The following is a 25179-nucleotide window of genomic DNA, read 5'->3' on the forward strand; positions in this document are numbered from 1 at the left end:
TGTGGTGGAGAAGGGGGTGTGGTGGAGAAGGGGATATGATAGAGAAGGGTTTGGCTCTATGATGGGCTTCCAAACAGGGTCTCTTCCTTCCTACCTGCCATGGGAGGCAGAAGGGGCTGAGGCAGAAGACAGAGGAGAGATCATAGATCCTATCTCATGCCTCAGCTTAAATCCCTGGATGACTTCCCATTCCCCTTTGGTGGGATGGAGGTGCTGACCTAACCCCGCATGAAGAAAGGCTTCTTGAGGAGTTGCTGCTTAAGCTGAGACCTGAAGGGTGCAGGGGGCCATGCCAGCCGTTATGATGGGAAGACCATTCTAGGGTAGGGACCCGCCTGCACCGAGCGTTATGTGCGTAATAAACTGCGAGAAGCCTGTGTGGCTGAGGTCCCGTCCTCTCTGGCCAGTTTCGGGGCACTTGTCAGGGTCATGTAATTTTCTGTTTGTTTGACTGTCTTTCCCCAGCACACACAGCATGTTTTGAGGGCATGAGGTATTGTCAAAAATCTCTTCCACATTTCTGTTTCTGGCCAAGAAGACATAACGGGACAATTTTACCCCTCCTGGCTTAAACAACTGAAAAGCCAGGGAAAAATGGAAACAACTGTTATGAGACACTAAACAATGGGTAGTGTGGGGCAGTTTTCTGAGAGAGGGGAAACAAGTGGGATGAGCCCTGTAATTGCCTGGCTTACAGCCTGGAGAGAGTTTCCAGGCCACAGAGCAAGAGGGGGACCCAGGTGGAACCCGGCATCAATCTGAATGGAGGAATTGGAGCTGAGAGTCCAGGGAGGCCAAGGTGGCTCGGGTTCCCACGGAAGACAGGAGAGGAAATTGCTGCACAGAGAGAACGAGCAGCTAGAGATCTGCCGATGGTTCTTCCCTGCTGTGCCACCCTCTCCCCCCGCAGTCTGCAGCTGAGAACTGATCAGTGCCTGTGCGTAAACTATCTGAAGGTGGGAAAGTTCCACCCAAAAGGAGCAGGCAGAACAATCCTTGGAGTTCCCACAGGGTTGGGATTAGCTGGCATTCCCACCAGCCAGAGCAGAAACCTCCTAATTCACAGGGCATTGGGGAGAGCTTTCAGAAGGGTAGGGAAATCAGCCTTTGACTACAGGCTAGTCCTGGTCCTGCCTAAGAAAGCTTAAAAACAAGCCTCAAAAGAATCCAACTGGCTCCAAGCAACTTGACTGTGTTCCAGGACAAAGCTCAAGAATATTTTTTTAAACTACAAGAATATCCAGCAGCCAACAAGGTAAAATCCACAATGTCTGGCATGAAATCTATAATTACCAGGGCACAAAGTACCGTAGCTCCCCTTTATCCATGTTTGCACTTCCTGTGGTTTCAGTTATCTGTGGTAGAGTGCAATAAGATATTTTGAGAGAGAGGGAGGTAGAGAGACCACATTCACATAACTTTTATTATCATATATTGTTATAATTATTCTATTTTTCTTATTAGTTATATTGTTAATCTCTTACTGTGTCTAATTTATAAATTAAACTTTATCAAAGGTATGTAGGTATAGGAAAAACTAATAGGGTTTGGTACTATCCTTGGTGTAGACATCCACTTGGGGTCTTGGACAATGTTTCCCTATGTAGATAAGGGGGGACTATGTAGTAGGAAAGTATGATCCATAATGAAGAAGAAAAGCAATCAATCATTTCAAACCCAGAAATGATACATATAATAGAATTGGTAATGTAGTTATTACAACTATATTCCATATGTACATGAAGGTAGAGGAAAATATAAGCATGTTAAGAAGACACATGGAAGATTAAAAAAAAAAAAATCCAAGTAGATTTTCTAGAGATGAAAAGTACAATGTCTGAGATAAGAATTGTACCAGATGGGGTCAGTACAGTGACTCATGCCTGTAATCCCAGAACTTTGGGAGGCTGAGGTGGGCAGATCTCTTGAGATCAGGGGTTTGAGACCAGCCTGGCTAACATGGTGAAACCCCATCTCTACTAAAAATACAAACATTAGCTAGGTGCAATGGCACATGCCTGTAGTCCCAGCTACTCGGGAGGCTGAGGCAGGAGAATCGCTTGAACCCGGGAGGCGGAGGTTGCTGTGAGCTGAGATTGTGCCATTGCACTCCAGCGGTGACAGAGTGAGACTCCATCTCAAAACAAAAAACAAAACAAAAAAAACTTACCAGATGGGATTAACAGCAGATTAGGTACTGTAGAAGAAAAGATAATGAACACGACAATACACCAAGAGAAACTCACCAAAATGAAAGAGAGAAACAAGACTAAAAAAAGGAACAGGGCATCATCCATGGACTATGAGACAACTCCAAATGGTCTAATTATGTATAAATGGAGCCCCCAAAAAAGAAGAAAGAGAGGAGGGAACATAAAAAAAGTGAAGAAATAATGGTTGAAAACCTTTTTTTTTTTTTGAGACGGAGTCTCGCTCTGTCGCCCGGACTGGAGTGCAGTGGCCGGATCTCAGCTCACTGCAAGCTCCGCCTCCCGGGTTTACACCATTCTCCTGCCTCAGCCTCCTGAGTAGCTGAGACTACAGGCGCCCGCCACCTCGCCCAGCTAGTTTTTGTATTTTTAGTAGAGACGGGGTTTCACCGTGTTAGCCAGGATGGTCTCGATCTCCTGACCTCGTGATCCGCCCGTCTCGGCCTCCCAAAGTGCTGGGATTACAGGCTTGAGCCGCCGCGCCCGGCCGAAAACTTTAAATTTGATGAAAACTGAACAAGATACAAGAAAGCCAATGAACCCAAAGCACAGATCTCTTGTATTTCCAGTGCGTGGCTCTCAGCTGGCCATCAGTGTCTGACGAATAGATGAACGGTTGCTGTCAGTGCAGGCTGTCTCCCTGCTTTCTCCCTTTCTTTTCCTCCTCTTCTCCCACCCCAGCACCCACGTTGCTTCTCTCTTGCTTCTAGTACTTCTGTTTACCAGAGTTATCTTGGATGCCTATGGTGGTCTCTGGGCTATAAAAGCCACTAGGAGCTTGTCCTTGCTGTAGGCTTTGCCACTGAGAGCCCCCAACAATTCAGCCTCCTCCAAATTTGAGCATAGCCAGGGGTTTAGAGATTAAAGCTAAAATATCATGAGTCCTGCCGGCACAGACTTCCCGGGGACTCCTGTTTTTGTAGTTCCCCTGTGGTGGCAGGGCCAGGAGGAGTGCCAAGGATGGACTGCATGCTGTGTTCTGCCTAGGTGTGTGGCCTCATTCATGGCCCACCTCTGCAGCTCCTTTGCCATGTGACGTCAGGCTGGTTGCTTCACTTCTCTGGGCTTCTGTTTACTGGTGCTTGGATTTGATCATTTTTTAATCCCCTTACAGCTCTGACATCTTATACTTCCCTGCCACTCTCCCTTGACCATCTTTCTCTTTGATGTGCCTCATCCTTGCTAATGGTGTGTGGAACCTGGAGAGGAGGAAGGCAGGTGGGCCTGAGACCCATTGTCCCTACCAGGCTCCTTCCTTCAGTGGCTCCCCAGAGTTTTCAGTCTAATTCCAAACTCATCACTCAGCATACCAGGCCTAGATTCTTAGATCACCTGCATCAGAATTAGCACCGCCTGTAATCCCCCATCCTCAGCTTGTTAACGGTGAAGATTCTGATTGGGAAGGTTGGGGATGGGTCACAGGAATCAGCGTGTATGATAAGCACCCCGGAGGGGGGGAGTTTAAAATGTATTGGTAGGGGGAAATTAGCTCATTCTACACAGGGTAAAAAATATGAACAAAGGCTGGGTGTGGTGGCTCAGGTCTGTAATCCCAGCACTTTGGGAGACTGAGGTGGGAGGATAACTTGAATCCAGGAGTTTGAGACCAATCTGGGCAACCCTGGGAGACCCATCTCTACAAAAAACAAAACAAAACAACAAACAACAAACAAACAAAAAACAATTAGCCAAGTATGGTGACACGTGCCCGTAGTCCTGGCTACTCGGGAGGCTGAGGTGAGAGGATCGCTTGAGCCCAGGAGTTGGAAGCTGCAGTGAGCTGTGATTGTGCCACTGGACTCCAGCCTGAGCAACACAGCATGACTCTATCTCAAAAAGCAAACAAACAAAAAAAACCCAGACAGCAGAAAACAAGCATCTGCTGCAACTGTCTCCTTGCTACCTCCCAAGTCACCTCCCTGGAAGCACCAGATTCCACAGACACTGGTTCCAGAGGTAGTGCATTTCCAAGCACATGCGTACGTAGACACGTGTTTGAGGACAGGGCCAGGCCAGGTGATGCTAAAAGCCCAGTGAAGCCAGAGAAAGGCTGCACCAGGGGCCTCTGGGGTGTGTCCTCATTACCTCCATAACCTCCATCTGTGCTTCCCACCTGAATCCCCTGCCACGCTCCAGCCTTGCTGGACGTGCCCCAGCTCAGCCATTGAGAATGCTGCTCCCAGTCTGTGTGACTTGCCTCATGTACTTCTCTTTGCTAAGAGAGCCTTTCTTCCTGTTTTTTGCGCAAAGAATGCCTATTTATCCTTCAAGACCTAGTTCAAGTGCCTCCTCTTCCAGGGAGCCTTCCAGCCCCACTCTGTGCCCTCACTCTGGGTTCTCTGCAATTCCACATTCGCTGACACCCAAATGAATATGCTTTCCTGCTTCCTGTTTCTGTGCCCCCACTGGACAGTGAGCCCACTGAGGGCCAGGGCCATTCTTGTCCCCTGTTGAATTGCTGAGTTCCAGTACAGCATATGTAGTACACAGATACTCCGTGAGTGGTGTTTATCTGATGTCTACTTAGCAGGCATTCTGTCTCACTTTTGCCTTTTGCAGCTTGGAAATCCACCCCACAGTGCTCCTCAGCCTCACCCAGGCTCTCCTGCTTCCTGGTGCTCCAGAAGGGGCTGGTGGAGGGGGGGGAGAGGACCCTGTGCAGAAGCTGTAGAGAGAGCGCTCTCTCCTTGAATCACACGTGGGAAGTGGCCCTCAACTCCCAGCACACATGGCTGAGAGGACTCAGGGGGGACTCACGTCACTGGGCTGGGGAGACTCAACCCCAAATTTCCCTTCCAGGGGGTTGCCCTGCTGGCGACAGGTGAGCAGGGCCGGGCTTGGTAGAAGCAATGTGCCAGGCCTGCCTCCTCCCCACCCGTGCAGCGGGAGCAGGTGGCCTGGCTGTAGGGAGGGGGTAGGGAGACCCAAGATGGGGAGGGGCATGGGAGAGGAAATTGAAAAAACAGAGCGGGGCTTGGGGGTGTGCGGCCAGCCAGGCGGTTGTTTAACAAGTAAATGTGCCGGGCACGCTAATGAGCTGCGCTCATTCATGGTGAGCCGCCTCCTGAATCGGGGAGCTGGCCAGGTTCTGGGGTGGAGGAACCAGGGACGGGAGCCAAGCTGGGGAGCTGCCCGCTGTTTGGGCAGGGCCTCCCATGATGGGCTGTCGGGGGAGTCTTTGTCCTGGGTCTGGGGGGCTCCTTCCCTCCCTTCAGAGGAAAAGCCAGCCTTTGCCAGGCAGCAGCAACTCAGCCCAGGGCCTGCTTGGGATTCACTGTCCAGGCTGGTCTGGAAGCTTCTAGGACAGGGGCTGGTTCTCAGGAGCCACAGGCACGGCTGATCTTGTACCCCTGCTCACTCCCACCCCTCCTCACACCCCTTCACTCTGTCACTCTGAGGACTAAGGGGCATGTCACCCGGCTAATCAACTCTCTCTCCCTTCTCCACATGAGTCTTGGCTTCGAAGGGGCTCTCCAAGGTCCTGGGACCGGGGAGCTACGGCTGCAGCGGAAGGCTGGAGACCAGATATCTTCAACAGCCTAAGTGCTGTCTGTGACAGGCCTACTAAGTGCCAGGTGCTGGGGTGTGTGTCTGGGTGAGTGAGTGAGGATGCCAGGAGGTGGGCAGGGTTGTGGGGTGTGGAGAAGCAGCTGCAGGTGCTAAGAGGGGATAAACAAAGCAGCAGGCACAGAGGAATGTTACTCTGTCTGAGGCTACCAGGAGGGCACGGATAGAGGGGCTGGGGCCCCATGGAGCAGGAGCTGGTAAGCTGCAGGGCAGGGGCAGCCCTCTCAGACTCCAGCCTGGTTTGTGGGAAGCTTCCCTAATATCCTACCACATAGGCACCCCTGAGAAAGCCCTGCACCCTGAGAAACTGAACTGATGTTCAAGAACTTACTTCCCAGATGGAGGTCATGGACAGGGATGTGTGAAAACTTTCAAAAGAACTTTCAAAAGCCCAAGAAATCAGCTGCATAAATTGTAACATACTGTGCTATGACAGTAGAGAGACTGCAAATTTTTCATCAACGTGGAAAAGAAAAACAAAGAAAACGCCTGAGGCTTGGGTACCTTGTGGGTAAGGGTTCAACCTTGTGGAGTCTGTCAACATCCTCCATCCCCACCCCGCCCAACACTCTCCCCACCAAATGCATCCATGCTGTGTCTGGACCCCGGCCACTCCTGAGACAGGAGGTGTTCTCGGGCTACCCAGCAGCGTCCTCTTGCCAGGCAGCCTCACATTGGGGCGCCGACTGCTGGACACTGCCCCAGCGAGCCACAGCTGTCCTTAGCTTTGAGGAGATCTTTCATCTTTTCTGGGGTTGAGGAGAATTCTCTCCCCACCTGGATGTCCTGTTCATGCCCACGTCCACACATGCCTTGCAGTGAGGAAGGTCCCTACCCAGCTGGGTGTGAGGCCTGGGTCTGACAGGGGTGGCCTGTGGGGTTCTTTCTCAAGCAGGCTGCCCAGCCCTATGCCAGCCCTCTCTGTCTCCTTTGATGACAAGATGGAATATTCATTTTCATCTGTTTCCACCTGTCAGAAATGGAGGAACGCCGGTGTGAGTGGAGGAAGATGTTTGCTAGATTTCCAAGTCTCCTTAATGTCTCGTCCCTCTCTTCTACAACAGGGGAAGAAGCCCGTGTAACTGTATGGTACAAATGTGCCCTGCTGAGCAAGTGTCCCAATCAGAGCCATTCTCATACTGGGCATGGGGCTGGCTTGTTACCCTCTGAGAAGTGCGTGCATGGAGGTAGGAAGGAGACTGTACTTGGCCTAGAGCTTTCGTGGAGCGCGCGGGCCCCCCCCCCCCCCCCCCGCCCTCCCGCCCCTGGCAAAGCTCCACCCTCAAAGTCCAGGCTAAGTAAGGTTGGTGGCTTGAGGATGCCACCTGGGGCACAAGCACAGGGTTTCCTTTAACCAAGAATTGGCATAGCGAGTCAGGTGGGGCCTAGAGGCCGCTGCTGCCGTCGGGGGATGGGGGAAACGGGTCTGACCCCGCTGGAAGGCGTCCAAGCAGCAAAATAAGACCTCCCTCCCACCCTGCAATAGCAGCTGGGGCCGCGGGTGCCGGGGTGCGTGCGTCTAAATGTGTGCATCCTCGCTGTGTGTGTGTGTGTGTGCGCGCGCGCGTGTGTGTAGAGAGCCAGGACTTGGCAGGTCGAGCCACACCCCCTCTTCCCTCCTCTCCCCTCCCCCGCAGCCCCCTGCCCGCTGGCGGCGCCTCGGAGGTTCCACCTTTGAAACTAGGCGGCTTGCAGCCGCCGAGTGGTCGTCGGGAGAGGGGGGCCGCGGGGGGAGGGCGGGGAGGAGCCCGGCCCTGGATGTGTGCTTTTCGATTGATGGATGACTGCCGGGTGGGAGCGAGCGCGCGGGTGTGTGTGTGATCGTGTGTGTGTGTGTGTGTGTGTGTGTGTGTGTGTAGTGTGCTCAGGGTGCGTGCGCGCGCGGGGCCTGCCCATTTTCCTCCTCGCAGCAGTCAGTTGGGAGCTGGAGGGAGGGAGAGGGAGACGCAGGCGGCGAAACAGCAGAGGAGCCCAGCGCCCTCCGCCCAAGGCGCCCTCCCTCCGTCCGCGCAGAGGCGCCGTCGCTTGGAGGAGTAAGGTGCCTCCCCAGCCCGCAGGGGCGCCGCGAGCAAGCCCGCAGGGGCGCCGCGCGCAAGCCCGCGGGTTCTTCGGTGGCTCTGCCCCGGGACTGCACCTGGAGGCGGCCCCAGACGGGGATGGTCAGCGGCTACCGCCGTCTGGCTCGCGAGCGGGACGCGGTGAGGGCACCATGGCGCTGACGCCCGGGTGGGGGTCCTCCTTGGGGCCGGTCCGACCGGAGCTCTGGCTGCTGTTGTGGGCAGCCGCGTGGAGCCTGGGAGCCTCGGCGTGCCCCGCCCTCTGCACCTGCACCGGAACCACGGTGGACTGCCACGGCACTGGGCTGCAGGCCATTCCCAAGAACATCCCGCGGAACACCGAGCGCCTGTGAGTATGGCCCCCGCCCCTGGCTCCCTGGCTCCGAGGTTGCCCTCCAACCCAGACGCAATTCCGGACTTCGGGGTGGGGGCAGGACCACTGGGGCCCGCCTGGGCTCTGCAGCCCACAGACGGGTCAGTTCTTGCCGGGGTCCTTCCCGAGCCAGGAGCCAGGAGCGCTGTGGTTTCCCCTTCCCTGGGATTCAAAGGGCCCTTGGCGGTTTGTCAGCTCCGGTCCTCACACCTGCACCCTGCATTCCGCACCCGCCCTCCCCACTGCACCAGCGCTTTATTCCTCCAGGGTGCCTGCGAACTGGTGCCAGAAAGCCTTCCTTGCACCCAGGAGGGACACTTCCCACACTCGCCAGGACAATGTCTCCTTTTGGGCCCATGGGGCTATGGCCGCATTCTGAGCCAGCTGCGCAGATTACCGTTCCCAGAGCTTGCTCCTGACGAAGGGCAGCAGGGTGGGATGGAGGCGAAGTTTCTGGTCTGCCCCTTCTTCTCCATTGTTTGCCCCAGAGCCTTGAGAATTCTTCCCCTGCAGGTGCCACGCATTGGTCCTCTACTCACCCGCCTCCCTCCCCACCCAGTCATCCCCAACGCAGGCAGACAATGGGACCTGAGGGCTTTGGGTATGTGGCTTGGGGTGTATAACATTCAGCACCCAGAAAGGGTAGGTGTGTCTTGGATGGAGAACCGGGTGGATAACGCCAAGAGGTCAGGAGTTTGGAGAGGGGGGCCCAAGGTTAAAGATATTGACCATGACAAGTCACATAAAAACAGCATTTCTCTTCCCCTGTTCTCTCTCACTCGTAAATTCTTGAGGAAACTTGACCCTTTTCTAGACCCACTAAGCTAGTAGAATGTGTGTGTGTGTGTGTGTGTGTGTGTGTCTGCGTGTGTGTATTTACAGACCTTTATACTTTGTTTTCTGAGTCTCCTGCATAATGTGTTTCTGTGTCAATTCCTAGTATTAAGGGGCCACCTTAATAGTGTGAGGCCATAAGAGTCCCCGTAATGGGCTGTGTGTGTGTAGATTTTGGTCACATGCAGGGCCTTTGTACTGCTCGCAGAGGTGACTGCACCAGGAGATTTTTGAACAGGGCTTTGGAGAAGGCTGCTGGCTCCTTTGAAACCTACCTACTCCTCCTTCCCACACTCCTTGGTGATTGCAGTGGCTCTCAGGAAAGGCGTGCATATTTTGATAACTTTCGAGCACATTTTCATGGCCCCCAGCTGGTCAGAGACAGAAATCTGACCCTGAGGAGAGCTGTCTCCTGAATCTGACTCTGTACCAAGGCCAGCAATCAGTGAGCACATATTTGCCCCAGACTCTTCTTGGCTGCATCTGAAAAATTTCTGTGGAGGCTTCAGAGGATTTGCAATCTAGATGCAATCTAGATGGTGTGTGTGTGTGTGTGTGTTCCATGTGTATGTGTGTGTGTGTGAATGCTTGTGTGTTACAGGGCTGGGGAGAGGTAGTACCAAACTGAGTTTCCCATGGGCAGCGTGTGCATTATCCTGTGTGGACCCGGAGAGGAACTGAGGGTCAGAAATCTGTCCAGAGGACCTCTGCGGTGGCCTGGTCACCCTCCATGCCTGTCCCCTCTGTACCTGCTCCCTGCTCCCCTTGCCTTGTCCACCAGAGTCTCTCCTGAAGCTGCTACCCTGGTTGCAGCCTAGATCTAAGACACATTAGCTCCTCTTCTTTGCTTTTGAATCTTGAGTCTTAAAGTCATCTCCTCCATCCTTACTCACCACCTTTAGTGTTTAAGACTTCCATGAACTCTTTAGCTCTTTTGTGATCAGAGTGAGATGAAAGTGAAATTTCCTAGTACAGAGGAAAGAGGTGGTGTTCTGGGAGCTATACTACCTGGGTTCCAGCTATGTCACCTATTAGCTGTGTGACCTTGGGCAAGTTACTTAACTTCTCTGAACCTTAGTTGCTTTCCATCAGGAAAATGGGGCTGAAAGAACCATAAGGTATCTGGTTCTTGTGAGGATGGAAGATCCTGTATAGGAAGTGCCTGGTACCTTCTGATGCTTGCTAAGTGAGAGCCATTATTACGATAGGATAGGGAGGGGAATCTCCTTATTTTAATTCAGCAAATGTTTCTGAGCGAGGAACTGCCCTGGGTGCTGAGGCATCAGCAGGGAGTGAGCCCCTCCCTGTCCTCAAGGGGCACATGGTGTAGAGAACTGGGCAGAGGACCTCTAATGGTAAGCTCTCAGAAGAGGGCCAGGCAGCCTCAGGGAACAGGCTGTGGGAACACTGGGGTGAAAAGCCCTTTTCCAGGGTGAAGGGGTTTCTCAGAGGATGGGCCACTTTATCAAGGTTGGTTTGGATTTTGCCAAGCACAGAGGGCAGGCAATCTAGGCAGAGGGAATAGCTGGGCTCCAGGCCCAGCACATTCTGCTGCTTTTCAGGTCAGGGGGCCTGCTTTCTTGCAGACCTCTTTTTTTTCCCCCTTTTTTTGTAGAGATGAGGATCTAGCTATGTTGCCCAGGCTGGTCTCAAACTTCTGGGCTCAAGCAATCCTCCTGCCTCCGCCTCCCAAAGTGCTGGGATTACAGGTATGAGCATAAGCAAAAAGCCAGCAGGTGTGAGCATGAGCCAAAAGCCTGCAGGTGTGAGCACGAGCCAAAAGCCTGCAGGTGTGAGTAGGCGCCAAAAGCCTGCAGGTGTGAGTATGAGCCAAAAGCCTGCAGGTGTGAGCGTGCCTGGCCTGATATGGGAAGATGGACCAGCTTGTCCCTGGGGCTGAAACATGCTGTGGCCAGTGGCCAGTGAGTGGAGTGGGACTTGAGGCTGGAAAGAGACGTTGGGAAGGGTCAGGAAGCCTTTCTATATGTGAACTTTTCCTCTGGAATTCCTAGTTGGAATCCAGGGGTGAGTTATCCTGGGGAAGTGGAGCGGGTCTGATCTCTGCCATGTGGGCAAAGCTTCCTGGACTGGGAAAGTGCAGGGAGCCCGCCTGTTCCCCAGGCAGCCCATGAAAGAGCTGCTCGAAGAGGAAAAGAACATCTTGAAAGAGGCCTTGGTAAGAGCCCAGGCAGACTCAAAATAACTGTGGCAAATGCTCTCTCTAATCAATATGAGTGTCGTGCAGTATCAGAGCCTGAAACAGCGGCTTCTTCTGAGGCTGTGAAATTTTTATGGACTGCAGCTGTGCATTTGCCTGTTGTCCTTTGGGCAGTTTCTGCGGCAGCCTGTGAGGCCTGGCAACTTTATGATCATATATTCTATAACTCTGGGTCCAGGCCTGTCCCCCAAAATGGAAAGAAATTGTCATTGGTTTGCTGTGGGGATTTCGGGGAAGAGGTTGTGTAGGCCCCAGAGCTGCTAAGGAAATTGTTTCAGCCAGAGGGGCTGTGGGGCTGGTCAGCTGGGCAGGGAAGGGGTGCTAAATAATTCACTGTAATGAACAATTAAAATACAGAGCCAGGGCTGGGAGAGGCGGCGGAGGTGGCCCAGGAAGCTTCCTCTCTTTGTACTGCCCAGGCGCAGAGGGACCCAGCCATGGTCACCGTTAAGTTATTTTTTTTTCTTCCACAACGACCTTGACTTTCAGTTGGACTTGATTTTTAATTAAAACAATCTTTTAACTAGAGTGTCCAGGAGAGTGCGAGAGCGCAGAATGTGTGGACATCGCTGGGTCCCCCAACCCTCGGCACACTGGGTATTTGAGGCCTGTGGAAGATTCCCCTTGTGGGTGCAGAGAGGGGAAGTTGCCGGAGGGAGGCAGGCAGGGCCTTTGGGAAGGCCTACTGTTCTCTGCCTCCAGGCCCAGCACATTCTGTTGCTTGTCAGGTCTTTTTTTCCGTTTTTGTAGAGATGGGGATCTAGCTATGTTGCCCAGGCTGGTCTCAAACTTCTGGCTCAAGCAATCCTCCTGCCTCAGTCTCCCAAAGTGCTGGGGTTACAGGCATGAGCCACTATGCCCAGCCTTGCCGTCCTCCTTATGTGCCCTTCCCTCCTTGCCAGTTCGCCCACCCTGCCCTATCTCCATGCCTGCTGTAGAGGTCTGGGAGGCCCTCTCTAGACTCAGCTCCCTGAGCTCGAGGTCTCATTTAACAGGGCTGAGTGGTCACACAGAAGGGAGGCTGCCCAGGGCACCTGAGGCTGATCCTCTGGGGAGCCTGTTTGAAATTCCAATAATAATTGTATGGTGACCTTGGTAAATGAGGTCAGGGGCCACTGCAGCCACATCTGCCATCAGGGCCTGGTTGGATCTGAGCAGGCCACCATGGTCTCCTGCAGCAGAGACCTGAGCTGTGCAGGGGAGGTTCCTCCTGGCGGGGCAAGAGTCCCCTGCTTGCTTAGGCTTTGGTGTGGTTGCCAGCACACTGGCTTATTGCTGGGCTCTGAATGACTGGTGTTAGGACCCCCATGCTGTGCCTCTCCCTGCTCTGAGACCCAGTTTCCCCATCTGTAAAAGGGGATGACGACAGCTGTGCGGGTTGATAGTGAGCAGTAAGTGAGGCAACGTGCCACATTTGGCACATGGCTGGTGTTCGCCCTTGCCTCGGCCTCTGGGGCTGATGACACCTACTACCTCAAAGGGCCTTTGCACTCACTCATGCTACGGTTGTGAAAATGCTTTGTGATTCAATCATTAGGATATTATTGTTATTATTTGGAAAGCTCAAGCTAGAGGCTCAAGGGTTTGGGTGGGGCAGAAGAGAGCTCGGGAGGTAAGGATTTGAGCGCTGGCTCTCTTGCAGTCTGTCTGCTTAGAGCACAGTCTGTCTATTTAGAACACTCATTTACCTTTCCTGGGCATCTCTGCCCCTTTCCCTCGGGATTTGGAGACAGAGTGAGGACCGTATGCAGGGCGGGTGGTCGTGATGGCAGGGCTGTGAAGCCAGACTGCCTAGGTTTTTAACCCCACTCTGCCACTCAGCAGCTGGGGAGGCCTTGGGCAAGTGATGGGGTTTAATTCCCTCATTCAACAGATAGCTATCTATTGAACGTCTGCATTGTGCCGGATGAATAGTGCCGGACAGAAACACAAACCCCAGTTTTAGTCCAGCAGGGGAGATAGAGATGAATGACATAATATAAGAGTAAGCACATAACTGCAAGCTGGGATAAGTGGTCTGGAGGAAAGGGCGACTTCTCAGAACCGCATTTCCTTGCCCATAAAGTGGGGATGATGATAGGGCCTGCTTCAAAGGGTGGTCATGAGGATTAAATGCGGTAATGCTCGCAGAGGCGCTTCGCACAGGGCCTGGCAGACAGCAAGTGCCCAATAAATGGTAGTATTATTATTGTTATTAAGGTGACAGAGAATTGCAGGGATGTGAAGGAAATTTGGGCGTCACGCTGGATCCCAGGGTGGCTCTCCTCTTCCTCATTAGGAAGCCGATGGGAACCCTGGGGCACAAGCAGGGGGTGGGGGCTGATGTTCCTCGGTGCCCCTTCTTGTGCGGGGCGGGCGGGGTGTCGGTGGCCCAGGCTGCCCGACGCTGCCAGCAGGGGCGGCCGTGCTCTTTTGGGGCTGGGCCGCTCCTGCATTATTGGGAGCAGACGGGTGCTTGGCGGAGTTGCCGCCTCCAGTTCTGTGCCGGCATTAGCAGCTCGGCGGGGCTCTTGCTTAATGGGATTTTCTTCCGAAATGCTGTAATTATCGCCATACAAATACTTATTACCCAGAGCAGATGACGGCCGGGCCTTGGGCAGTAGCCAGGGAGCTGGGCTGTCCTGGGGGGCGGGGAGGGTGTGGAGAATTGGCTCCTCTTTTTGACAGAGCTCATGACCCCCTCCTCTCCTTTCTGGAACCCAGCCTGTGGCGGACAGACAGCTGTTGGGCACCTGCAGGGTGCATAGAGTCATTGAGAGAGGCCTGAGGAGCTTTCGGCCTGGTGAGGGAGAAAGAACAAATGTGTAAGGATGTCCGTAGAGACAAGGAGCACAGTGGCTACCAGCCCAGGCTTCAGTACCAGAATGGCCCAGTTTGAATCCTGGCTTCATCACCTACCAAGAGATCTTAGACAACTCACTAGCGGCTCAGCTTACTCATCTGTAAAATGGGACCAGTGGCAGCATTTACCTCGTAGGCCTTGGAGTTCAGATGAGATGATTTTTTTGAGACGGGGTCTCACTATATTCCTCAGGCTGGTCTCAAATTCCTGGGCTCAAGCGATCCTCCCACTCAGCCTCCCTCCCGAGTAGCTGGAACTACAGGCATGCATCACCATGCCCAGCTAATTTCTTAGTTTTGATAACTGCCCATGGTTATGAAAGAGGTTAATGCTAGGGAAAGCTGGCTGAAGGCAGCAAGAATAAAGATTAATAATTAGAATAGAGCAATGCCTGGCACATAGTCAGTGCCCCATCAGTGTGGAGATGAGTCTGATGAGAGTCGCTCGATGGGAAGGAGGGATTGGATTGTTGCTGTGTTGTGGAGGTAGGGTTTGAACCGGGGCTTGAAGACTGGACAAGACTTAGGTTAAGTAGTAAGGGGAAGTGAGGGTAAGGGAGTTTGGGAGCATTCAGAAGGTATGTGCCATGTATTTGGGAAGGAGAGTGAGAAGCAAACCCCGCTGAGGGGCGAAGATTTGTGTTGGTGAGTTCTGGGAGAGGAGATTGAAGAAATGGGTGGGCACCTAGGCCATGGGGCAGGGAAATGGGAGTCCCCAGAGGGGGTGTGTAAAACTTTTTATTAAATTTTAAAAAACAAATAAATGATTTTTAATAAACTTATGGTCTTGTGCAAACATCACAATCCAATTTGCTTTATCATAATCTCACACACACACACACACACACACACACTTTCTCCTCTCTCTATCACACACACTCATAGGTAATTTTTTTCTGAACCATTTAATAATAGCTTGGAGACATTGTAACTTTTTTCCTTTAAATACTTGGTGGGTGTTTTCTAAGAACAATAAGGCTGTCGACATCAGAAAATTAAATATCGGTGCAAAACTATACTCCAGAATTCACATTCAGTTTTTATCAATTGCCGGGATAATGTCTTTCATGGCCGTTTTTTCCCAGGTTCACAATCCTGCCAGAATCACACATGGCATTTAATGGTCATGGTCTTTAGTGTCCCTTAATTTGGAAGAGTTCCTCAGCCTTTCTTTGTTTTTCTTGACTTTGACATTATTGATATATGCAGGCTGATTATTTTGCAGAATGCTCCTCAGTTTGGCTTCATTTGATCTTTCCTCACGGTTACATTTGGGTTACACATTTTTGCTGGGAATGCCAAATAATGACTCTGTGTCCTTCCTGGTGCACCATGTCAGAAGGCGGGTGATGTCGGTTTGTGCCAGTATTGGTGATTTTGTCTTTAATCACTTGATAAGTTGATGTCTGCCAGGCTTCTCTGCTGAGAGGTTATTGTTTTCTTCTTTGGTATTAACAGGTAATTTGTTGGGGGATTGTTTGAAGCTAGGTGCACATTCTGTTTCTCATCAAGCTTTCATCCCCCTAGTTTTAGCATTCATGATGATTTTCAACTCCATCATTTGTTCTCTATTAGTTGACTTTCTACCGTAAGAAAGAGCTTTCCCTTCTCCCTCATCTGTTTTATTTTTTTTATTTTTTGAGATGGAGTTTTTGCTCTGTTGCCCAGGCTGGAGTGCAGTGGCACAATCTCGACTCACTGCAACTTCTACCTCCCAGGTTCAAGCGATTCTCCTGCCTCAGCCTCCTGAGTAGCTGGGATTACAGGCACCCACCACTGTGCCTGGCTAATTTTTGTATTTTTAGTAGAGACGAGGTTTCACCATGTTGGTTAGGCTGGTCTCAAACTCCTGACCTCAGGTGATCCACCCACCTCCACCTTCCAAAGTGTTGGGATCACAGGCTTGAGCCACTGCACCAGGCCTGCTTTCCTCCTTTTTTATGGTTTCGTAGTACTGTGTAGTGTATATGTACCACATTTTCTTTCTTTCTTTCTTTCTTCTTTTTGAGATGGAGTCTCACTCTGTCACCCGGGCTGGAGTGCAGTGGCACGATCTCGGCTCACTGCAAGCTCCGCCTCCCGGGTTCACGCCATTCTCCGGCCTCAGCCTCCTGAGTAGCTGGGACTACAGGCCCCCGCCACCATGCCTGGCTGATTTTGTGTATTTTTAGTAGAGACGGGGTTTCAGCGTGTTAGCCAGGATGGTCTCGATCTCCTGACCTCGTGATCTGCCCGCCTTGGCCTCCCAAAGTGCTAGGATTACAGGCGTGAGCCACCGCGCCCGGCCCACATTTTCTTTATCCAATCCGCTGTTAATGTCCTGCTACCACCTTGACTTTAACATGGTTAGACTGATTTTGGACTTCTGACTTCCAGAACTGAAAGATAATACATTTGTGTTACTTTCAGCCACTAGTGTATGGTAATTGTCATAGGGATCTACTACAGCCATAGAGTTCAAAGCTATTGCAGAGGCCAAGATACGAGGGGAAGTGAGTCTGGACCAAGGCAGAGAGAGCAGAGAGAGTAAGTGGGAACGGCATGGCGGACTCTGAGGCTCGAGCCTGAGAGAGTGATCTTGGGACTGGAATAAAGTTGGAAAAGGCCGACTGATCCTGGAGGAGAAGTTGTGAATTTGGCTTTTGCCTGTTTTCTTTGAATGGCCACTAAAAATCTACGTGAAAAAGATGGCCCCAGAGGTCGTGATGGGGAAGGTTACTCTGGAGAGAGAGATCGGGGGAGCCTCAGGTGAAGTGCTTCAACCTATGAAGGCAGTGGAACAGAAACTTCGGTAGGAATAAGGATCTCCTGGGAGGCTGGCACAAAATGCAGATCCCCAGCCCATCCTAGAGGTGCTGGCTCTGTAGATCTTCAGCAAGGCGATTCCGGTGATTTGGATTCTGGAGTGCCCAGGACACAGTTTAAGAAACACTGCTTGGTGCTAGGGTTTCCTGGAGAAGAAAGCACATCCATCAAGGACTTACACACATTAGCTCCCACCCACATTAGAGGGCAGGAGGAAGGGAAGGCGTCGAAGGAAGAGATGGTGGAGAGGCGGGAGGAACTCCTGTCCTGTGTTTGACAGTGGGGAGCACTGGCTACACGCTTGTGGATTTGAACCTGGGCCGAGTGGTTATTGCAAAGGCCAAAGAAGGAGTTTGGCGAAGAGGAGGAGGGTTAGAAGCGTGGAGAGCATTCAGTCTGTCTGAGGAGGAGGTCCAAGGAAAGCTTCTGGAACATGAGATCAGAGGTCACTGGTAAAGTGGGCAGAGCAGTTTCCTGGGAGAAGCAGAAGACAGGAGGCAGACGGCCGGCAGCGAGTAGGTGGTAAGGAAGTTTGCAGAGGAGAAGACAGGCATGGGAACTCTGAAGGGGAGCAGACTCAGGAGACAGTTGCTTGCAGCATAGAGGCAGGTGGACTGGAGTCTCTTGGAGAGGGAAGGAGGGAGCCAGGGGTCTTGGGGAATGCGGGAATGGGGAGGGCTGGTGATGGGCCAGAGAAGGACAGAAGCAGAGAGAGGTGAGAGGGAATTTTGATGGTGGCTGTGGTCGTGGTCGTGGCTTAGAGCCCCTCCCTCTCGCCGGCCTCAAATGAGCTGCTTTACCAGAGTTCCCTCTTTTACTCCTCATAACACTCCTGGGAGGAAGGTATTACTCACCTCTGCTTTGCAGATGAGAAGAAGGTTCAGAGAGGTGGAGCCATCTGCCCAGGGTTGAACAGCTGGCTGGTAAGTGGTAAGCTGAGATTCCCTGAGTCTTGAGGCTCTGAGACGTGCCTGTGTTTAGTTTTTAAATTTGGCTTCTGCTCTGTAGTCTTAGTGAGGCCTGACTTCATTCACTCATTCCTTCAGTATTTGCCAGACATTCATTCAGTATCTACAAAACACCTGCCAGCTGAGCGCTGGGGCTGTAAAGGCAAATTGGCCATGATTGATTCCTGCCTGCACGTGTTTGCTGGGTGGACCCAGGTTGCAGGCTGGTGTAGGGAGCAAGGTGTCTGGTCTGGGGTGGAGGATGGTAAGCAAAGTTGGGCAGATTCAGGGAGGTGGTGGTGCAGGAGGAGGTCAGTGGTGGATGGCCTCCCAGGGGCCTGCATGGATAGAGAGCATGGAGGCCTAGGGGCTGTCAGTGGAGCCCTGGCTGCAGGGCTGTGGTTTGGGGGTAGGCCACAGACCTGGGAAGGGGATTGGCAAGAGCAAGGCGGGGCCTCAGAAGTGAAGGGATTGGGGTGCACTTTGGGCCTCAGGATAGAATCCCATGGAGTTGGGATTAAGAGCTGGGCCCTGACTACCTCACACCCACTAGGATTGCAACTGTCAAAAAAAACAGAAAATAAGTGTTGACAAGGATGTGCACGCTGTTGGTGGGAATGTGAAACGGTGCAGCTATTGTGGAAAACAGTATGGCGGTTCCTCAAAAAATTAACAATAGAATCACCATATGACCCAGCAATTTCACTTCCAAGTAAATACCCAAAAGAACTGAATGTAGAGTCTCAAAGAGATATGTGTACACCCGTGTTCAAAGCGGCATTATTTACAATAGCTAAAACAAGGAAGCAAGCCACACGTCCACCAACAGATGAAGGGATAAACCAAATGTGGTCTCTATATATAGAATAGAATATGATTCAGCCTTAAAAAAGGACGTTCTGACACATGCTACAACACGGATGAACCTTGAGGGCATTGTGCTGCATGAAAAAGCCAGTCATAAAATGACAAACACTATGATCTCACGTATCTGAGGTACCCAGAGGAGTCACGTTCAGAGACAGAAGGTAGAAGGGCAGTTGCCAGGGACTGGTAGAGAATGGGCGAGCTCTGTAGCATAGAGTTGCACTTTGCAGGTGAAAAAGTTCTGGAGATTGGTTTGTACAACAATCTGAATATATGTATTTTAAAGTAGTACAGTACACTACAGAGCTAACTATGCACTTAAAAATGATTAAGATGGTAGATTTTATATTATGTATATTTTTACCACAATTAACAACTAAATTTTTTTTTTTTTTTTTTTTAAAAGAGCTGGGTCCTGGGGTCAGATGTGCCAGAGCTCAAGTCCTGCTCCTCAACCAGCTGGGTGACCTGAAACAGGTCATCTAAACTCTTTAGGCCTCAGTGCCCTCATCTGTCAGTCAAGACTGATAAGGAGCCTCTGAGCCCTTATCAGTCTTATTTAAGGTACCACTGTCAGGCTTAAATGAGCTGACTTGGTTGGGATACTACTGTAGCAATTGCTGTTTCTCCAGCCAAGGAAACAAGATGGGTCCCCAGGAGCCCAGGTGCAAGGGTGGAGTGGATCGGTAGCAAATGGGCCCTGGCATGGAGTCCCTGCCTCCTCTTCCTTGGGGCTTCCCCACTGATCACATGTCAGAGGGTGGTCCCAGGCTGGAGTTGGTGTCTGGCTGTGGCTCAGACTGGTGGGTTGGAGGACTGGGATGCTGGGAGCCCTGGCTCCTCACCTACTGAGGCCTGAGGATGTGGGGAAGGCCCAGCTGGCTGACGGGAGTGCGTGCAAGGCCTCGACCATGGTATGCCAGCAGCCCCTGGGCTCAGTGGGCAGGGTTGTTCTGTCAGCCTGTATTCAGTGAGCACCTACTATATGCCAGGTGTCCTCACAGGTGCCGGGGATACAGCAGTGAGCAAACCAGCTGCGGCCTCTGCCCTTACAGGTAGCTGGGAAACTGGCCTTAGACAAAGGACTTCCTATTGACCTGCAACTCCGATGGCTGTCCGAGCTCCAGAGGAGATAAGTGGGCACCTGGGCAAGCTGGTTTAGAGGAGGACGTTTGACTGGAGGCCTGAAAGCTGTTCGGACAGGGAGCCTGGTGCATGTGCTAGGGGCAGGGGAAGAGCTTGCTGAGCTCTAGGCTGCTCCAGGCCAGAAGGAAGCACTGATATTGAAGGGAATGGGGGAGCAGAGTGGAAGCTCTGCAGCTGGGGGGCTAGTATTTTCCTATTAAAGGGCTGAGGAATAATTATTCTTCTACCCCGTAGGCCAAGGCAGGCTGGCCAGAGGCCTTCGCCCTTCGGGAGCCACAGCTACCCTTTCCTTGGGCTCACTCTGCCCTTCTGGGCTCAGGTCTCCAGGACTTCAGAGTCCTCCAATACCTGCCAAGGCTTGCAGCTGTGCTCAGGGATCCCTCTGTGACCCCCTCCTTCCCCATCAACCTCAATTCCTGGAAACCCCAGGCTGTACCCGCTGGGGCCTCAGGCCCTCCTGCCTCACCGCTGCTTGAGGCCAATGCTGGCTTTGCTCAGATCCTCGTTACCCCCCACTTGAGCCTGGGAGGTCAAGGCTGCAGTGAGCTGTGATCATGCCCCTGCTCTCTAGCCTGGGCTACAGAGTGAGACCCTGTGTTAAAAAAAAAAAAAAAAAAAGGGAGGAGCTGGGATTCCAGCCCAGGCCTGTACCTTCAAGGCCTGAGTTATTTGGCCCAAACACTGAACCACTTGGATTGGCTTCCCAGCTCTGACACTCAGCCTGTAGGCTCCATTTCCTCATTTGTAAGGTGATGCAAAAGACGCCTACTTCCAAGGGATGTTATAAGAAGTAAGTGGAGCTCATGTTTATGAAGCAGCCAGGCCAGTGCTGCCCCGTGGAAGGGACCTGCCCCATTCCACTGGCTACCCTGGCTCTCCTGAAGACTGAGACCACCCCCGAGCAGGAGGAAGACAACCGGTCCTTTCCTCTTTCCTCCTGAGGGTGTCTGGAATCACCCAGCTATCTCACTTAGCAGCTTGGACCCTAAGGACGTGATTTCCTTGCTCATATTGGGCTCACTTATGAGAGAGGAAGGACCTGGAAGAGAGGAGGTTGTTGGTAACATGGGAGCATCCTCTGCGTGGAGCTTTTTTGGGGTGATGTCCATTTGGGGAGAACGTTTCTTTTTCTCTCTTTCTAAATTTCTCTCTCTCTCTCTCTCTCTCTCTCTCTCCCTCTCCCTCCCTCCTTTCTCTGTCTCTCTCTCTTTCTTTTTTTCTTTTTCTTTTAACAGGGTTCTTGCTCTCTTGCCCAGGCTGTAGTAGAGTGGTGCAATCATAGCTCATTGCAGCCTCAACCTCCTGGGCTCAAGTGATCCTCCTGCCTCAGCCTCCCAAGTAGCTGAGATGACCATGCCTGGTTAATTAAAATAAAACTTTCTTTGTAGAGATGGGGTCTTGCTATGTTGACCAGGATGATCTCAAGCAATTCTCCCCTCTTGGCGTCCCAAAGCTCTGGGATTATAGGAGTGAGCCATCATGCCTGGCTGGGGAGAGCATTTCTTAATGTGTGTGTGTTTATTTTTGGAGTAGGGAGACAAAGAAACATGGAAAACCCACTCAACTAATGCTATTTAAAATGTCAATTTTAATGCAAATTCTTTCCTGTATTCAAGAAATACTTATTGAAACATCTATCATGTGCCATGTTCTGTGTTGCACCCTGGGTGTACAATAGCAATAAAACACAGTCTGTGTCCCCAGGTTGCTTCTAATCTCATGTGGAGGCTGGGACATCAGTCAGGGAATCCTCCAAATCAGTATAAATTGACTCTGACTGGGGGAGGTGGCTCACGCTTGTAATCCCAGCACTTTGGGAGGCTGAGGCAGTTGGATCACTTGAGGTCAGGAGTTGGAGACCAGCCTGGCCAACATGGTGAAACCCTGCCTCTACTAAAAATGCAAAAAAATTTAGCTGGGTATGGTGGTGGGTGCCTGACAATAGCTTGAACCTGGGGAGGTGGAGGTTGCAGTGAGCTGAGATTGCACCACTGCACTCTGGCCTGGGTGACAGAGCAAGACTCTATCTCAAAAAAAAAAAAAAAAAAAAAAAAAGCAATTGGCTCTGGCTCTGATTTGTGCTACAAAGGAGAGGGTCAGGACGCTCTGTGGGCCTGTGATAGGAAGGTTTGCCAATTGGAGTTCATAGGCAAAGAGGAAGGAAGGAGCATTCCAGGCAGAGGGAGTAGCAAGTCAGAAGGAACATGGGGCGGGCTGGGTTGGTGGGCACAGAACAGACCACTCAGGAGCTTGTAGTTCACAGTAAGGAGTTTTTTTTTTTTTTTTTTTTTTTTTGTGTGTAAGATGGCGTTTTGCCCTGTCACCCAGGCTGGAGTGCAGTGGCACAATCTTGGCTCACTGCAACCTCCGCCTCCTGGGTTCAAGCGATTTTCCTGCCTCAGCCTCCCAAGTAGCTGGGATTACAGGCACCTGCCACCACGCCCTGCTAATTTTTGTATTTTTAGTAGAGACAGGTTTCGCCATGTTGGCCAGGCTGGTCTCTAACTCCTGACCTCAGGTGATCCACTTGCCTCAGCCTCCCAAAGTCCTGGGATTACAGGCATGAGCCACCGCGCCCGGCCACTAAGGAGATTTGTCTTGATTCCAAGAGCAATGGAGATCCATTGAAGGCTTTAAGTGCGGAGTGACATGATCACATTTGCATCTTGAAAAGACCACTCTGGCTGTGGCTTGGAGAGCAGATTGGAGGGGGGCCAAGGTGAACGTGGGGAGCCTGTGAGGCGGCGCTGCAGGGCTCAGGCTCGAGGATAGAGGCATGGGGTGGGTGTTGAAGCTGGTGGGTGGGATGGGGAAATGCACCCGGGCCAGGCTGCAGATTGGGGTGTTAGGCCTCTGTGGGCCCCTTTACTGCTGTCTGGGCAGTGGCTGGGGAGGGAATTTCTTTCCTCCGTTCTCTCTGTCTGATTCTGTAGACTCTCAGCGCCGCAGCCTTGGCCAGGGTAAGATTTCAAAGCAAAGAGCTGGGTGTACTGTTCCCGAGCAGGCTTGTCTTATTCGGTGATAGCATGCGTGGTTTCTTTCTTTCTTTCTTGTTTTTGTTTTTTTTTGAGACCCTGCAGGAAGGGTGAGCCTCTCCATCCACCACAGGCTGTGATGAGGAAGGAACGTTCTAGTCCCTGAGGTAACAGGAGTGGCTGGAGCTCCAGGGTGAGAAATTGCGAAGCTGGCGCCAGGAGCCCCCAGAACAGCCCGTGAGGGGCCCAGGGAGTTTATTCCTGCAGCCCCAGGAAATCCCAGGGTTTCTTTTGGTTCCTCACAAATACCCAGAGACTGGGGATCAAATTCTTGTTTCCTGAGAGGATTCAAGACATCCTTGTGTGTTTTTGTTTTTTCCTTGGTAACTTTGCTTCGGAGGATTTTCTCCAAAATCTTTTGCCACCGAGGTTTTCCTTTTAGGTTAGGACCACACAGGAATGGAGGGAAATCAGGGCCATTTGCCACTGGAGCATTTTTCCTCCTTGGGGAGAAGGATGGGTGTAAACTCATGACTTTTGGAAGAGGGAGAACCGTCTTAGGGTGTCTTCCCTAGTCTTCAGCTTCCTGGGTCCTGCAGGGAAGTGAGTGACTCCTCCCAGTTCAACTTGGCCCTGCCAGTCCAGCACTGGCTGGAGCTGAGCCAGGGGACGCCACCTCCTGGTGGAGCCATAGTCCTAGAGGAAAATCACAACAGTGGCAGTAGTAAAGATAATCGTAGCAGGTAATACTGCTGTAGAGAGCACGAATTGTGTGCCAGGCATTCTTCTTGTGTTTTAGAAATATCAAGACATTTAAACCTCACCACATCTCCAAGTGGTGGGTCTTACCATCATCCTCATTTTATAAATGGGGAAACTGAGGCATAGAGAAGCTAACTTACGTGCCCAAGGTCACACAGCCAGTGTAATGGTGGAGCAGGAATTTGAAGCCGGATGGTCTGGCTCCAGAGCCCACACTCTTGGCGACTAAGAACACTTAGCTCAGCCTGGCGGGGGAGCCCCCGAAATTGTTGTGTGGGCAGAGCACATGGTTTCGTTACGGAGCCCCAGTGCAGCTGTGTCCTCTACAAAGCCCTCAAGTTTTGTTCTTCAGCTCTGTCCAAGGCATGGCCACTCGAGGTGAGGGCATAGGATGAGGAGACAGAGGGAGAGCCCAGCAACATGAGGACTTGTGATGTAGGGGACAGAACGTGGAATCACACTGGCTGGGGTCTGATCCTGCCCCACCACTTATTAGCTGTGTAGCACCGTGCAAGTTGCTTCATGCATCCGTGCCTCAGTTTCCTCCTCAGCAAGTTGGAGAGCATATGACTCCCATTATTGGTTGTGAAATGAGAGTGAAATGAGATGAAGCATGCTTAGGGTCAGGCCTGGAGCCTGCACACAGTTGGTGCCCAGGAAGAAGTGGCAGGTGTGGGCTCTAGTGGCAAAACCTCAGGGAGCCCAGGTGGGCTCTGGATCTTGGGATCTTCCTGAGACTCGAGGCTGGGACCTGCCCGGGTGGGCCCACTCCACCAGCTGCCCTGGCTGCCCTGGGCTTAAGGTCCTAGCAGCATCTCCCAGTCTCCCCTGGCAGCTTGCTGGGGGAGGGGATTCCGTGGCAACATTGAGGACCTCGCATTGGAGGAATTAGATGCGGTAGGAAAATGTCCTCCTTGCCTTATTCTAGCAGCCTTTGATGAGGGGAAGTGGCTGGCTTAGGTTGTGAACTTGATCCTGGTGGGAGAGAGGATGGGCTACCCAGTGGAGGTCACTTTCTCAGCCTAAGTGGCAATAATGCCTCCTTAGGCAGCAGCCGTCAGACCTGGGAGCTTAGTGAGAGCTCTCAGGCTGCGGGCTGGGGTGAGGGGCTCTCCCCTGAGAGAAGGCGTTAAGCTCTGCGTTAGACAGCAAGGCTGATGGGGGCAGGCTGGGGTGGGCTTGGGCCTCTTTTGACATTCTGGCCCGGAAGCAGGGTCCCCAAGGGAGAGGCTGTGCTTGCCTTGCTGTCTGTGCCATTGTTTTTTTCTCGCTGCTTGTCTTAGGTCTTGTGTGGAGTGGGGTGTAGGAAGTGAGAAACAGGAGTGGGACTAAGGAATGCACCCCTGCACCTGCACTGTGGGGGCTGGTACAAAAGGGTAAGAAGAGAGGTGTGCTAATGTGGGGTGTCATCAGAATGTCCTCTCCATCTCTGCCCTGCCTTAGTGGGAATTCCATCCTCAGGGATTCTTGAGTTCCATTTTGGGTCCTGCCTTGTTCAGATAAGTCAGTGTTTGTCTTTGCCTCAATTTTTCCATCTGTGAAATGGGAATAATTATCATAATCAATCGCTTTAGTTG

The 25179-nt window shown here is 52.0% G+C and overlaps 1 protein-coding gene across 2 annotated transcripts in view; it reads left to right on the forward strand.

The window, feature by feature from the left end:
* The first annotated feature begins 7683 nt into the window (after window positions 1–7683).
* The window catches only part of SLIT1 (slit guidance ligand 1), a 186967-nt gene continuing 169471 nt past the window's right edge, over window positions 7684–25179 (forward strand). The window contains exon 1 of one of the 2 annotated variants that reach the window (XM_023206301.3): window positions 7684–8183. In XM_023206301.3, coding sequence (XP_023062069.2) covers window positions 7987–8183 — 197 coding nt within the window. In that variant the 5' untranslated portion in view covers window positions 7684–7986. The remainder of the gene's footprint in view (window positions 8184–25179) is intronic. The other variant, XM_023206302.3, reaches the window with a different exon arrangement.

Source organism: Piliocolobus tephrosceles, chromosome 9 (assembly GCF_002776525.5).
Source record: "Piliocolobus tephrosceles isolate RC106 chromosome 9, ASM277652v3, whole genome shotgun sequence".
In the NCBI taxonomy this organism is placed as follows: Eukaryota; Metazoa; Chordata; class Mammalia; order Primates; family Cercopithecidae; genus Piliocolobus; species Piliocolobus tephrosceles.